The sequence below is a fragment of the Monodon monoceros genome, unplaced genomic scaffold, assembly GCF_005190385.1.
Source record: "Monodon monoceros isolate NGI ecotype Baffin Bay Population unplaced genomic scaffold, NGI_Narwhal_1 Super_Scaffold_4, whole genome shotgun sequence".
NCBI classification, from domain to species: domain Eukaryota; kingdom Metazoa; phylum Chordata; class Mammalia; order Artiodactyla; family Monodontidae; genus Monodon; species Monodon monoceros.
The window spans coordinates 48920565-48933924 of NW_021703781.1; the positions used below are offsets into that span (position 1 = coordinate 48920565).

At 38.3% G+C, this 13360-nt stretch overlaps 1 protein-coding gene across 1 annotated transcript in view; it reads left to right on the plus strand.

Moving 5' to 3' along the window:
* Positions 1-12548, plus strand: part of EXOC6 (exocyst complex component 6) — a 193302-nt gene extending 180754 nt beyond the window's left edge. The window contains exons 21-22 of the mRNA XM_029245876.1: positions 10074-10186; positions 11260-12548. Coding sequence (XP_029101709.1) covers positions 10074-10186; positions 11260-11392 — 246 coding nt within the window. The 3' untranslated portion in view covers positions 11393-12548. The remainder of the gene's footprint in view (positions 1-10073; positions 10187-11259) is intronic.
* Positions 12549-13360: the final 812 nt, after the last annotated feature.

The following is a 13360-nucleotide window of genomic DNA, read 5'->3' on the forward strand; positions in this document are numbered from 1 at the left end:
AGTGTGGCAGATGATACAATGAATTGGACAGAAAATTAAATGTATGACCTGGGAATGTTTATTTAACATGCTTGACGGTGGCATCACTGGTTTGCAAAAGGTAATCTCAGGAGCAGAGCTTTGGTTATGAAATATTTTAGTACATTCTATAACATAAATTAAATCAGTCAAAGAGACTAGTCTGGCCTTCAGAATAATTCTAAGACATTACTAAAAATTCAGAGTTGTCTTGATTGTAAATAGTTGACATGTAAAGTAAATGATAACATAGCCATCTTATTAATATATATGATGTGGGCTCTGTGTAGACATAAAAGGTAACATTTGCAGTTCATCTCAACATACATACCTTTGTGTCAAAAGGTAACGTTTGCAGTTCATCTCAACATACATTTACTTGGTTCCTACTTTATACCAGGTACTGGGCCAAATGTGAAGATACAGAGAGTAAGCAAAACAAGTCACCAGCTTTGAGGCACTTACAAAGTACATTATTAGGAAGAAGAAAAGGCACTTCAACTATTGGCGTATTAGAAAGAGACAGCGCTGAGGCAGCCATGAACTGTCCAGACTACAAAAGGAATTATTGATATTTGATTCTTTAGTGGGTAGACAGAATAACTGTGATATCAGCATACTGTGAAAAATACTATGATAGAGATTTGTGGAGGGAGCTCTGAGGACACACGAAAGAGGAACAGCTAACACATAGTGGTCTGGGGAGACTTCCTGAGAGAGGTGAATCCAGATTTAAATTTTATGGAATAAGTAAAGAGTTACCTGAGTGAAGAAGGGAGGGGAAGGAGACTCAGAGAAGAAAATGACAATGTCCTGGGGCATCATCACGGTCTGTAAGAGAACTATGAGTAGCTCCTAGTTTAGGAGCTTAAATTCCAAGGCAGGAGAGGAAGCCAAAAAGTCACTTTGCATGTCATGTTAAGGAGCTTGAACATTATCTTGTAGGAGCTGGGAAGCCACTGAAAGTTTTAAGCAAGTGAATGGTATGATAAGATTTGTATTTGAGCTGCATCTCTCTGGCAGCAGTGTGGAGGCTGATGGATCCTGGCGTATTAGAAGGAGAAGCAGAGGGGATAGGCAAGACCAAAGGCCCCATGGGAGAGAGTATGATATCTAATCTAGGACAGTAGTAGTAGTAGTGGTGGTGGAAGGTAGGTAGCAAGTGAATTCAAGAAATATTTAGGAAAAAAATATTTAGGAAGTTAAATTGACACAATTTGGCAATAAGTAAGATGCAGGAGTTGTGAGAGAGAAGAGTCAAAGCAACCTGAATCCAGGTTTCTAGTTTTGGTAATTAGGTAAGTGCTAGCACTCAGTGTGTGACTCGCCTTAGAGTATGAGGCAGCTGAATTAGGTACTCATGACTGAAGAAAAACAAGCTACATATACATGTAAAGCTATCATAAAAACCAAAATCACACTCAGCTATTTGAGGTAAATCTACTTGAGCAAAATACCTGAAGTGTTCTCTTCTGTTTGGATAGTTACAAGGTTTTTCGTGTTTTAGAAATAGAAGATGAAAAAATTCTTTCTTTGGTGGCTCTGGTTGGGGTCGGGGGGCGCTGAGCCGCATGGCACGCGGGATCTTAGTTCCCCAATCAGCGATAGAGAACCCGCGCCCCCTGCAGTGGGAGCGCGGAGTCTTAACCACTGGACCGCCAGGGCAGTCCCCCCAAATTATTGATGATAATTTATTAATATATTCTGCATTCATAAATAACTTTTAGAAAACTTTAGTTACACATCTTTTGTTATTTGGGTTTAAATACATAATATAAATATTTTAAACCCCAATTGCCAGAAGAATTATTTAAAATTCAACTATATAAGGTGCTAATATTCTTACATTACTAAATGGAGAGTCAAAAGATCCTCTGAAAAGTTTCTGTAACAAATTCTACTCCTAGATATATACCTGAGAGAAATAAAAACACGTGTCCACACAAAACTTGTTCATAGCAGTTGTTATTCATAATAGCCGCCAAATGGGAATAACCCGAATGTCCACTAACTGATCAATAGATAAACAAATGTGGTATATCCATGTAATGGAATGTTATTTGGCAGTAAAGAGGAACGAAGTCCTGATGCCTGCTACAACATGGATGAACCTTGAAAACGTTATGTTAAATGAAAGAAGCCAGACACAAAAAACCACATGTTATTTGACTCCAGTTTGGAAAGTGACTGCTAATGGGTATGCGTATTCTTCTGGGGGATAAAAATGTTCTCAAATTGATTGAGATAGTTGCAGAATTCTGTGAATGTACTCAAGACCATTGATTTGTGTACTTTAAATGGATAAATTGAATGGTATGTGAAATATATCTCAAAACTTTAAAAAAATTTTTAAGGTGATATAACAAAAAATAGGAGTTTAATTATATTAAATTATAAAAGCAAAAATAGAGAAAAATTGTTATAACTACCAAAAACAGGAAGGTAGTATAAGTAAGGTAAATCCTCATATATGATAACTACAAGATGATAAATAAAAACTAGAAAAATAAGCATATTTAGAGATATCGAGGTAATTACCAGTATTAAAACAGAAAGAGTTAACATGATTGCTTCTGAGAATGGAAAGGGTAGGGTAATGGACTGTTGGTTTTCATGACATGCCCCATTTGATTATTAACCATGTATTACTTGATAAAATTAATTTTAATAAAGAGGAACTTCCCTAGTGGCTTAGTGGTTAAGAATCCGCCTGCCAACGCAGGGGACACAGGTTCGAGCCCTGGTCCGGGAAGATCCTACGTGCTGCGGAGCAACTAAGCCTGTGCGCCACAACTACTGAGGCTGCGCTCTAGAGCCCACAAGCCACAACTACTGAAGCCAGCGTGCCTATAGCCTGTGCGTCACAACAAGAGAAGCTACTGCAATGAGAAGCTCACGCACCACAACGAAGAGTAGCCCCCACTCGCTGCAACTAGAAAAAGCCTGCACACAGTAACGAAGACCCAACGCAGCCAAAAGTAAATAAATAAATATCTCTTTCCTTAAAAAAAATTTTTTTAATAAAGAATAAATTTCCACGTAAAATTGTACACGTATATGTATCTGCATGGTCTTTTAGCCATGGTAGTGACCAAGAAATTCAAGGTAAAGCAAATATAGATGTGTATAAATCTGATGATATAAATTCTTTTTGCCTCTTTTTTTCCCCCCAAATTCCAAACCTACCTAGTAGTTATTTAGGACTATTACATGGCTTACCATCAAAAATACTTTAAGAACATTCTACTTCTGCTGTGTGCAGTTCACTTGAATTAAGTGACTTGAAGAGATGAATGCCTTTAAGCCACAATGTGCTCAGAGCTTGCTTCTGATCCTCACATAGGTAGGAGTGGAAAGGCTGGCTGAGAGCGGGTTTGGCAGATGGGACGTTGAAAGAGGGCAGGCACCGGTTAGGGGTCAGGTGTACCAGAGAGCCAAAAGTCAGCATGAGGGCAATTTACACCTGAGGGCAAAAAGTGAGGTGGGTGGAAGCACAATACTGCTTCTTTACAGTTTTTGCCCAAGCCCTTTCTAACTGCTGCTGAAAATTCTCTTCCATGCTGCATGTGGAATTTTCCAAATATGTTTTCAAATAGCTGGAGAAGGGTAAAGCCAAGTGCTTTAAAAAGTAGATGGAGGGGGGCTTCCCTGGTGGCGCAGTGGTTGAGAATCCGCATGCCAATGCAGGGGACACGGGTTCGAGCCCTGGTTCGAGAAGACCCCACATGCCGCGGGGCATCTAAGCCCGTGCGCCACAACTACTGAGCCTGCACTCTAGAGCCCATGAGCCACAACTACTGAGCCCGCGTGCCACATCTACTGAAGCCCCCGCGCCTAGAGCCCGTGGTCTGCAACAAGAGAAGCCACTGAAAGGAGAAGCCCACGCACCGCAACGAAGAGCAGCCCCTGCTCGCCGCAACTAGAGAAAGCCCAGGCAGAGCAACAAAGACCCAATGCAACCAAAAATAAATAAAATTTTTTTTAAAAAAATTTAAAAAAAAAAGAGTAGATGGAGGGACTTCCCTGGTGGCGCGATGGTTAAGAATCCGCCTGCCAATGCAGGGGACACAGGGTCAAGCCCTGGTCCAGGAAGATCCCACATGCCGCAGAGCAACTAAGCCTGTGTGCCACAATTGCTGAGCCTGTGCTCTAGAGACCATGAGCCACAACTACTGAAGCCCGCACGCCTAGAGCCCATGCTCCACAACGAGAGAAGCCACCGCAGTGAGAAGCCCGTGCACTGCAACGAAGACCCCCGCTCACTGCAACTAGAGAAAGCCCACGCACAGCAACAAAGACCCAACGCAGCTAAAAATAAATAAATATATTTATTTTTTAAAAAAAGCATATAGAGCTCGTCATTTGATTTCAACATCTATTTAGAAAACAGACTTGTATTTCCCCCCATTGTGGCCAATTTAATAAGACCCATTTTTCTTGAATCCCCAGTGCCTAATTACTCATATTTCCTCCTTAAAGCTACATTCTGGTTTAGGATTTTTATTGTTTAAATCTCTGAAGCACTTTAGGAACCCTTGCTTTGGCTTTGTTTTTTGGCAGCAAAGGAAAAATGATCTCCTGGTTTACTTTTGGAATCTGCAAAGCAACTTTGAGGTCCCCCAGGTGGATTTAGTGTTTGGAAAGGGGAATTTGGGGGACTAAGGTTGACCCTGAGCCCCCAGGTCACTGTTCACATTTACAAAAGCTAACCTGGTATCCCCAATTGCTTTTCTCTTGAGGTTGGCTTAACTTTATTTATCTTCTGCCTTGGGTCACTGCCCCTGAGGTGCTTCAAAAGCAAAACCCAAAAGACCCAAAACAAAGAAAGCTAAACCAGATTCAAGGAAAAAATGACCTGGCACTCTGGGTTCACTTTTACAAAAGCAAAAAGTCACTTCAAGAGTTTCATAGAATGGTTTAAAGTTGGCCTAGATTCATTGTGTCATTTGTGCAAAGTGATCTCAACAGGTCTGAGACCCCAAGTTTCTTGGGTGTAGATTTGGAGTGCGACTTAGGACGAGAAGCTGTCAGCAAGCTAAATGCCTTGACACAGACTAATTCAGTGATTCTTCCGTGATTCAACTATTTTGAGGATATAAATGGACCACCCATGCAACCATTTCTTTCCTTAAGCTGAATCTTTTTGTTTGCTGGACACACACAGGGGCGGCTGAGGAAGTGAAACATACAACACACTTTAAAAAGTTGGCATAAATCCCACCTTATGTTATCAGATTAGTTATGAAGGGTGTTTTTGAATCCTTGGTGCAAAAAAAAGTTAGTTTGCTAATTTTAGGTAATCTTATGAATCATGATGAAATAGAACTGAGGCACATTATTTTGTTATTCATTTTTATATGATCCATACTTTGCTTACTTCCCTAAAGGATTTAAGGTGGAATTACTTTACTTGACTATTGGAACAAACGCATTTTTAGAACTTAATACCAATTTTCATTTTAATATGGCTGACTTTATCCTTTAATAAGTAATTGTAAAATTGCTTTTGGATAATCTAGGGGAGATTTTATTTTTGTTCATGTTTGGTCTACATCTTTGGATTTCAGGTATATGTGTTAACTAATAAATTCACCTGTTGAGACCATGTCTTACAGTTTATTTCCAAGACTGAGGGAGATTTTGTATGATTGATAACAAATGTATTATTTGTTTACTGCCATCTGAAGAAAGTAAAACTTGAGATAGAGAAGTAAGGTTTTCCATAATTTAGATTTTAATATTAAGGACATAGTACATCCTGTGAAACCTCACTGAATGTGAGAGGCAGTCCCCAAGGCAATGACTGTGTGGAGTGAAGAGGAGTGTCAGTGATTGTACCTGGTGCCACTCCAGTTTCCGCATCCCTTCCCGTCACACTCTGGCTCCAGAGCAGTCTCGTTCTTTTTAAACAATCCCAGAGACCTGGGATCATGCTTCTTGGTCAAAATAGGCATAGGTAGCAGCCTATAGAAATGGACTCAGTCCGTAAATCTGGCCAGGCATAGTGTTAGGTAGGACCCAGGAATAACGTCCTAGTCTTGTGTTACATCTTTCATGTCAGTATAACTGTACTTTAAAAAGTGAAAAGGATCTTAAAATTGTTATGGATGGAGGGACACTGGTAGACCATTCAGAAATATTAGTGCTTCTTTCTCTAAGAAGATCATTTACCTCAATTAACATTAGACCCAATGCCTTATCATAAGGGTATCTATCCTCTTTATCAAGCCCCAGGGAAAGCCTGGGAAAGGTGGAAGTCAGTTGACTACATTCACTTGCCCTGGTTTGCCTGCTGGCCAACTTTGGCCTTTTTCTAGAGCTGTCTTCATAAACCGAAATTGTCTGTAGGGTGCTTATATTTTGTACTCATGAAGCCTAAGAAAAAAGCTCCTAAGTAACTTGGAATAGTGGTCTGGCATCATCAGCCAGAGAGTGATACTTCTTGAATATCTACTGAGAGGCTACGCTCTGCTGGACATACTTTATGAGTTTGCCTGCACAGCTCCGTGAAGTTTGTTTCTATTTACTTATTAAATGTGGTATTATGCATTTGAAAAATCCTTATGATGCCGAAAGCTCCGCTTCTCTGCACTGGTGTCAAATCTCAGAGACAGAGTTTTGGGTGAAGTAGAAAAGGATAGCTTTATTGCTTTGCCAGGCAAAGGGGGGGGGGGGCGGGACACAGCAGGCTCCTGCCTCAAAAAACTATGTATCCCAACCCCAGAGAATTTGATGAAGGGTTTTATAACAGTGGTTCAAGGGTGGGGTCTCTGACAAGATTAAGGTATGTGCAGAGCCTGCCCTCCTTTCATCTGTCTCAGGTGGTCTCAGGTGGTCTCCTAATCTCAGGAGAGTCTCTGCTCCCTTTAATCAGGTGGTTTCTTGGCTGCTCCTCCCTTGATTAGCAACTGTTCACATCCGCCCTTTGGAACTCAGAGAAGGTCTTGGAGGCTGGAGTCTTGCCTACAAGAATTGGGGGACAAAAAAAGACTCTTGCGCCTGGGAGCCGCACAGGGCCCTGTCACACATGTGGAAATGAGAAATCAGAATATGAGATCAGCATGCTTGCTAGGCCTTATCATTCCTCTCCACCCACATCCATGTATCCTTTGGGGCATAGACACTGAAATGGTGCTCAAGTCTATAGCCACTGGATTCATGGCCTGAGAATACAGAGCAAGCAGTGTTAGCTCCTATGTAAATCAGTTTCTATCTTACTTAATATTAAATTGACAGTAGCTTCCTCATATGTTACTCTAGTTTAAGTTACTAAGATTGTGTGTGAATAGTTTTTTCTTTATAAATTCTTCATGTTAACATAAAATATTACTTGTTTCCTTATGAACTCTGCCTCCCCACTTTCCCCACTTAACAGTGTAAACTCTTTGAGGACATTCAATACTGTATCTCTGGTGCCTAGCACAGTAGTTCGCACGTTGTAGGTGGGCAGTCGATATTTGTTGAATGAATAAGTGAATGTTATCTAGATCCTTAGCCCTTTTATCCACCTTGGCAATGCATTCCTTAACCATTAGTGTGCAAATTTATGCAGATTTCCATTGATATCTACAAGTTAACTATGCACTGTATGGATTGCTATAAAGTATTAGTGTAAATTTGAAAGCATGTGGATTAGACTTGTCTAAGATGGGCAGTTAGGTTAAATTTTGTGGTTCCTGTAATTTCTAGCAATAAGAAATTTGCGTATGAGTGTCTGACCATACGTGAAAAAAGTAAGCATAATATTTCTTTATCTAGGAAAGTCTCTTTTTGTGCTGTAAAAGAACCATTTCTATACTCACAGCTGGTGTTGGTGTAGGTTTTAAATTCATTAAATGGGCTCCTCCTTTCCCACCTGGGGGTAGATCAGCCCTTATTTTAAGGCCTCTTCTTCTTCCAGGTCCCAAAGGTCATGTTGCTGTTGCCTTTGGAAAGAAAGGGAATTTGCAGCCAGTACATTATTAAGTGGTTGCTGACTGTGTGCATGCCCACACACACTTGAGCTAACACCTACGTATACCTGGGAGAGGACTCCTTCAAACTGAGGCTTTTATTTTGAATGAGGAGAATTCATTATTGAAATTTATTGGAAAAAAAATATATGTATGTATGTAAACCTTATTTCTAACTCTAAAGTTAATACATGCCCATTGTAGAATATTATGAAAATAAAGAAGATAATAAGTTACCCATAATCCCACCACACAAATTACAACTCTTCTTAACATTTTCTCAAATTTTTTTCCACTCTCTTTTGATGGGTTTTTATGTAATTTTAGTAGAAATATTTATCATAAACTTCCCAAGCTATTTAAAATTCTATGTAAGCATCAGTTTGAATAACCACATGATACTTGTCTTATAGATAGATATACCTCACTACTTAACCATTGTCTTAATACTGAGATTTAAGCTGTTTTCAGTGGGTTTTTTTTCTTCAATTTTTGATAACACAAGTAACATTTTTGAGATTAATATATTTGTTCATAAGTTTTTATCTACCTTTATTATTGTCTACTGAAGTTAGATTCCTAGAAGTAGGATTACTGAATCAAAGGGAATGGCCATTTTTATAAGGTTCTTAAATACATACTGCAAATTCACATTCCAGAGAAGTTATACTAATTTACATTTTCACCGCAGAGTATAGAAAGTAACTTTTCCTCCTTGTGAAAGAAGGGGAAAATGTACTTGTTGCTAAGCAAGAGTCAAAAATTACACAGAACTTGAAATATGTTCCCTTTTCTTTTTAAGACTGTGTTCTTTTAACATTGTCTCAGTGTAGTTTCTGTACCAGTGTTTTAACTTTTGGTATGGCTGGTATGGCCTAGAATGTTGCCCGAGAGAAAATAGTGTGGCTTTTAATATTAGTAGTAAATATTTTCATTATAGAATTTTCTGCTTTGTACAAGAAAGTCTCTATTAGTAGCTGTATATTGGATGGGAAGAGTCAAACAAGTCCATTATCTTCCTAAGGAAGAGCTAGTTTCTTGTAACTTTCTTCTAACTTTCTGTAGGTTTTAACCACCCCAGAAATTTTATCCCTCTCAGAGCCAGTGGGTTGGCTCACATATCCTATGAGTAAATACAAATACTTGCTTCATTTGAAAGCAAAACCAATACACCCCTTACTTATAAAGTGAGCTAAAACAAAAAGAAAAAGTAATATAAAAACCGAAGGAAGGTAGTAAGTAAAACATTTATCTTTCTGAAACAATTCAAATGGGGATAGGAAGTTGGTTTTAAATGGCTTAAAGGGGATTAGGGTTTTAAAGTTGGATAAGGAGTTTGGTGCTTTGGTTTAGGCACTGCATTGCTTTTAAAAGATTACTTCCATATTTGACAACAATTCTAACTGGAGATTATAAAGCAAATAGTCAATTTTAAAACACTACGGAAAACAAGAAGGTTTCCTTTTTGTTGTTGTTTGCTTATACAAAATGATTGCCTAGAGTTAACAGGCTGAGTCCTGAAGGCCTCATTTCATAACACTACTGAGGATCTATCACCAGGGAGAATCCAGAAGAGGTTGTTTAATGCACTTCATTGAGATTATCTGAGCTTTTCGGTTTAAATTACTTTGGGAAAAGTCTAGGTGCAAATGACTTCTTTGAAAGGTAAACATACTTAACCTCTTTTTAGAAAAAAGGTTCAATTTAAGTTCTTTAAAATTCTTCAGTTAGTAACAGCAACCCTCATTAATTAAATTTGAGTATGAACTGAATAATGTGTAAAGATTAAATCTCTGTACCTCAGTACGTGTTAATATAATTATATAACTGTTTTCATTATTTTACAATTATTTGAAAATGCAATTAAGTATTTTATTAGAAAGGCAAGGCCTGACAATTTTAGTAATTTGAAAAGTGAAAAGATATTATACACTATGTTGGTTATAAAATATAGTTAATGAAGTTTTAAAAATGAGATTCCTTATTCTGTTGCATCTGAGAAGCAGGTCATATTAAAATGGATCAAGAGTAGCATATCCTTTATGTATTAGCTGTGGATAAACAGTCAAAAGTTGCTTTAACATTTTTCCCCATCTTCCTCAGCTCCTTGACCTGTTTATGGTTTGGGATTGGTCTACTTATCTAGCTGATTATGGTCAGCCAGCTTCTAAGTACCTTCGGGTGAATCCAAACACAGCCCTTACTCTTTTGGAGAAGTGAGTATATTCTGCAGATGTTTTTGCATACCATTTTAGCATTTTGTGATTCAGTGATAATTGAAGAACTAGAAATTTTTATCAAAAGAGAAATGTCTATATGGAACCTAAAAGTTCAGTTCATTTTAATGATCCAAACATAAGCCTCTTTCTTTCTCGCCTTCAGTGTTGTGTACTTTTATATGAGATTTGTTTATGTTGATACAGACAAAACATTTTTCCTATTGTATCCTCAATATCTGACCTAATTGGCTTTAGAAATATGTTTACTGCAGATAAGTGAGAATTGGAACTTTTTTTTTTTTTTAATACTGTAACACAGGAAAGAAAGTATTTTGTAAAACGTAGTTAGGGATTGGAATGTTTGCCACCAGTGCTGTCTAGATCCTACCATGATGGGCTTGGATTCTTTACAGGTAGAGAGGTATGCGTTTCAAAAAAATGATATTTTAAAAACTGAAGTAACAGAACACTTACTGGTGCGTCTCGTCCAATTAAAAGTAAAACAAGTGTAGGTGTTACTTTTCCTTCTTTTATGTGGCAGGTTTTCTTTTCACTCTACCATATTTCATTTTAAGCATCACTATTAAAATTTTCAATTTTTGAATTAAAAGTGTATATTATTTCCCCACATTTCAAAATATCTGTGGTGTATTTGATTTGAGAGGACATAAGGAACTATTTTAAATAAATGTAAGCTTGTTTTACAATGCCATGAAACACCACTGAGGCAAACAAATTACTGCTTTAAATTTTCTAATATTATTTTTCCTTTCACCTTGTTTTGCTATGAGTGTGATTTGCAGAGTCCATAGAGGGTATGTATTTTAGCATACTTTATGGAATGATGTTAGAAAATAGTATCACGTAAGGAAACTTGCTTTAGATTTACATACTAGTATTTTGTGTGGTTGCTTTCTCTGTAATTCTATTAGTACCTATTTTCTTTGAAGTATATTTTTCAAGCATAGAATTAGTGTGAGATAATTCAGAGCATGCCAAGATACTTCACTTGTGACAGTATAGCTTTTAATTTCCTTTTACTAATCTTCTTCATTCACGTATATTCCTAGGATGAAGGATACTAGCAAAAAGAACAATATATTTGCTCAATTCAGGAAGAATGATCGAGACAAACAGAAGTTGATAGAGACAGTTGTGAAACAGCTGAGAAGTTTGGTGAATGGTATGTCCCAGCACACATAAACTTCACATTGCTTGCACTCAGTGACACCAAATCCATGGTGTCTCAACATTGATCTCTAACAGGCACTGGTCATGATACAGAAAGTTGTTTGCAGAATTCAAAAATACAGTAGAGAAAAGACACTGATGAAAGAGCTTAAACAAGAAAGAATTATAAATATCATTTGTATGGATTTTTAAATAGCTGAATAATATTTTATATATGGAAAACCTGGCATTAATTTTTTTTCACTTCTAGGGAAAAAAGGCAAAACTAATATATAAATCAGGTCAAAAATTGTCTGTGAAACTGATTGTGTAAATACATTAGAAGAACTTATGCCTCTATGTATTGGTGTTTTTTCTACTTAGACTTGAATGATTTTTCTGTTTTGTTTTTTGTTTGTTTGTTTGTTTTCCAGTATCTGGTTTTGGAATGAAATTATGTCTGATCTTTCACTGTCATTTTCTGACTTTTAGCTTTAATTTTCACCTCAATATTATTTAAATAGACTAAAATTTGTAATTCTGCTGATTTCGAGGGAGGAAATATAAATCTTTAAAGGTCCCTGAAGTCAAACTTAATTTAACCCAATAAGAATTTGAATTATTTGTTCTACTTGGGTGGTTTAATTTAATCTGAATATGAAGAAAAGGAATTTGATTTTCTAAAGATGCAAGGTGTTTCTGTTCAGCAGGGTTAATATTTCTAACTATAGTGTTTGTAGCTGGCCCCATTTATTTGGTTTGGTTTGGTTTGGTTCAAGTTAGAAGGACAGAAACTAAGTGGGGCTAACCACTTCAGGTGCCGCTTGTGCTAGGAGAGATGTGTTCCTACACACAGAAGTTACCACAGGGGTCAGGTTACTTTCTTCAAAGAGCAGACCTCAGTACCGTGTCCTCACTGTGGAAACAAGCCAAACCAAATGAACTCTGGAAAACCTAAAATGAACGTACATTTTACTGTGTAAAGTACTGTGGTCCAGATGGTAATAACAATCTGATCCTTACTTCCTCTTCATTGTATTTATGCTGAATAATCCTTTTGCATTTTCAGGATTTATGCCTGTAAGAAACTTTTATTTGACTCTGTAAAATAAGTGCAAAGAATTATATGTACATTTCTTGATTTTGTGATTAAATATTAAAAAGGTTGAGCAAGTTGTTGGAAATTCAATGATACTGCATCTATTTAGAGCTTCCTGACTTAAAACAACTGCTTTCTTCAGAAGGGCTATTATTCCCTAGTTATTGGAATGGGAGTGTCACCAAAACAAAGAAAATAAGCACTTATTCCCTTGACCGTCTCTTATCCTAAAGTATTTAACATTTTAAAAAATATTACATGGAAAATATGGTAATTCCAGGGACAATACAATCTGGAAGTTACCAGAGAAGGCGTGAGCTGCTAGTTCTCTTTGAGGACTGGAATGTAGTGACCCTCCAGTGCCTTACCCAGCTCTCCAGGTCACCAGGGACGTCTCCCGGCTTGGGATGAGGCGTCCCCAGATTCGGAGAGACGCCTCCTTTGTACTGCTTGGAGCAGACCACTGTGGGTCCTCAGCGGTGATGGTCTTGAGGAGTTCGCTTTACTGTTCGCAGGAAAACAAGCACCCTGCACACACACACACCCCGCACCCCTCGGGTTGCGCTGTAGGGACTGGGACGCCCGAGTCCTGGGGCATTTCGGGTCCCACAAAAAGCCCCAAGAAGCAATCATGTAGACTGATGGGGTGGGAAGGATACGAAGCGGGAGGGGACAGTGAATTTGGTCCTCGAGTCCCGAAAGGCGCCGGGGGATATCTGCTCCTCGTGGGATTAGGGGGTCTCTGTGAAGCTTTGAGAAGCAGTGACACTACCATCTTTTGAAGGATTCTGGAAGTGGTAGATCAGAGACCTCGGAGGGGTGGGTATGTCGAGATTCTCAACCCCGGCCATCAGGGCTTGCGATGCCAAGGTAGGCATCGAAGACCGCAGTTTCCCTGAAAC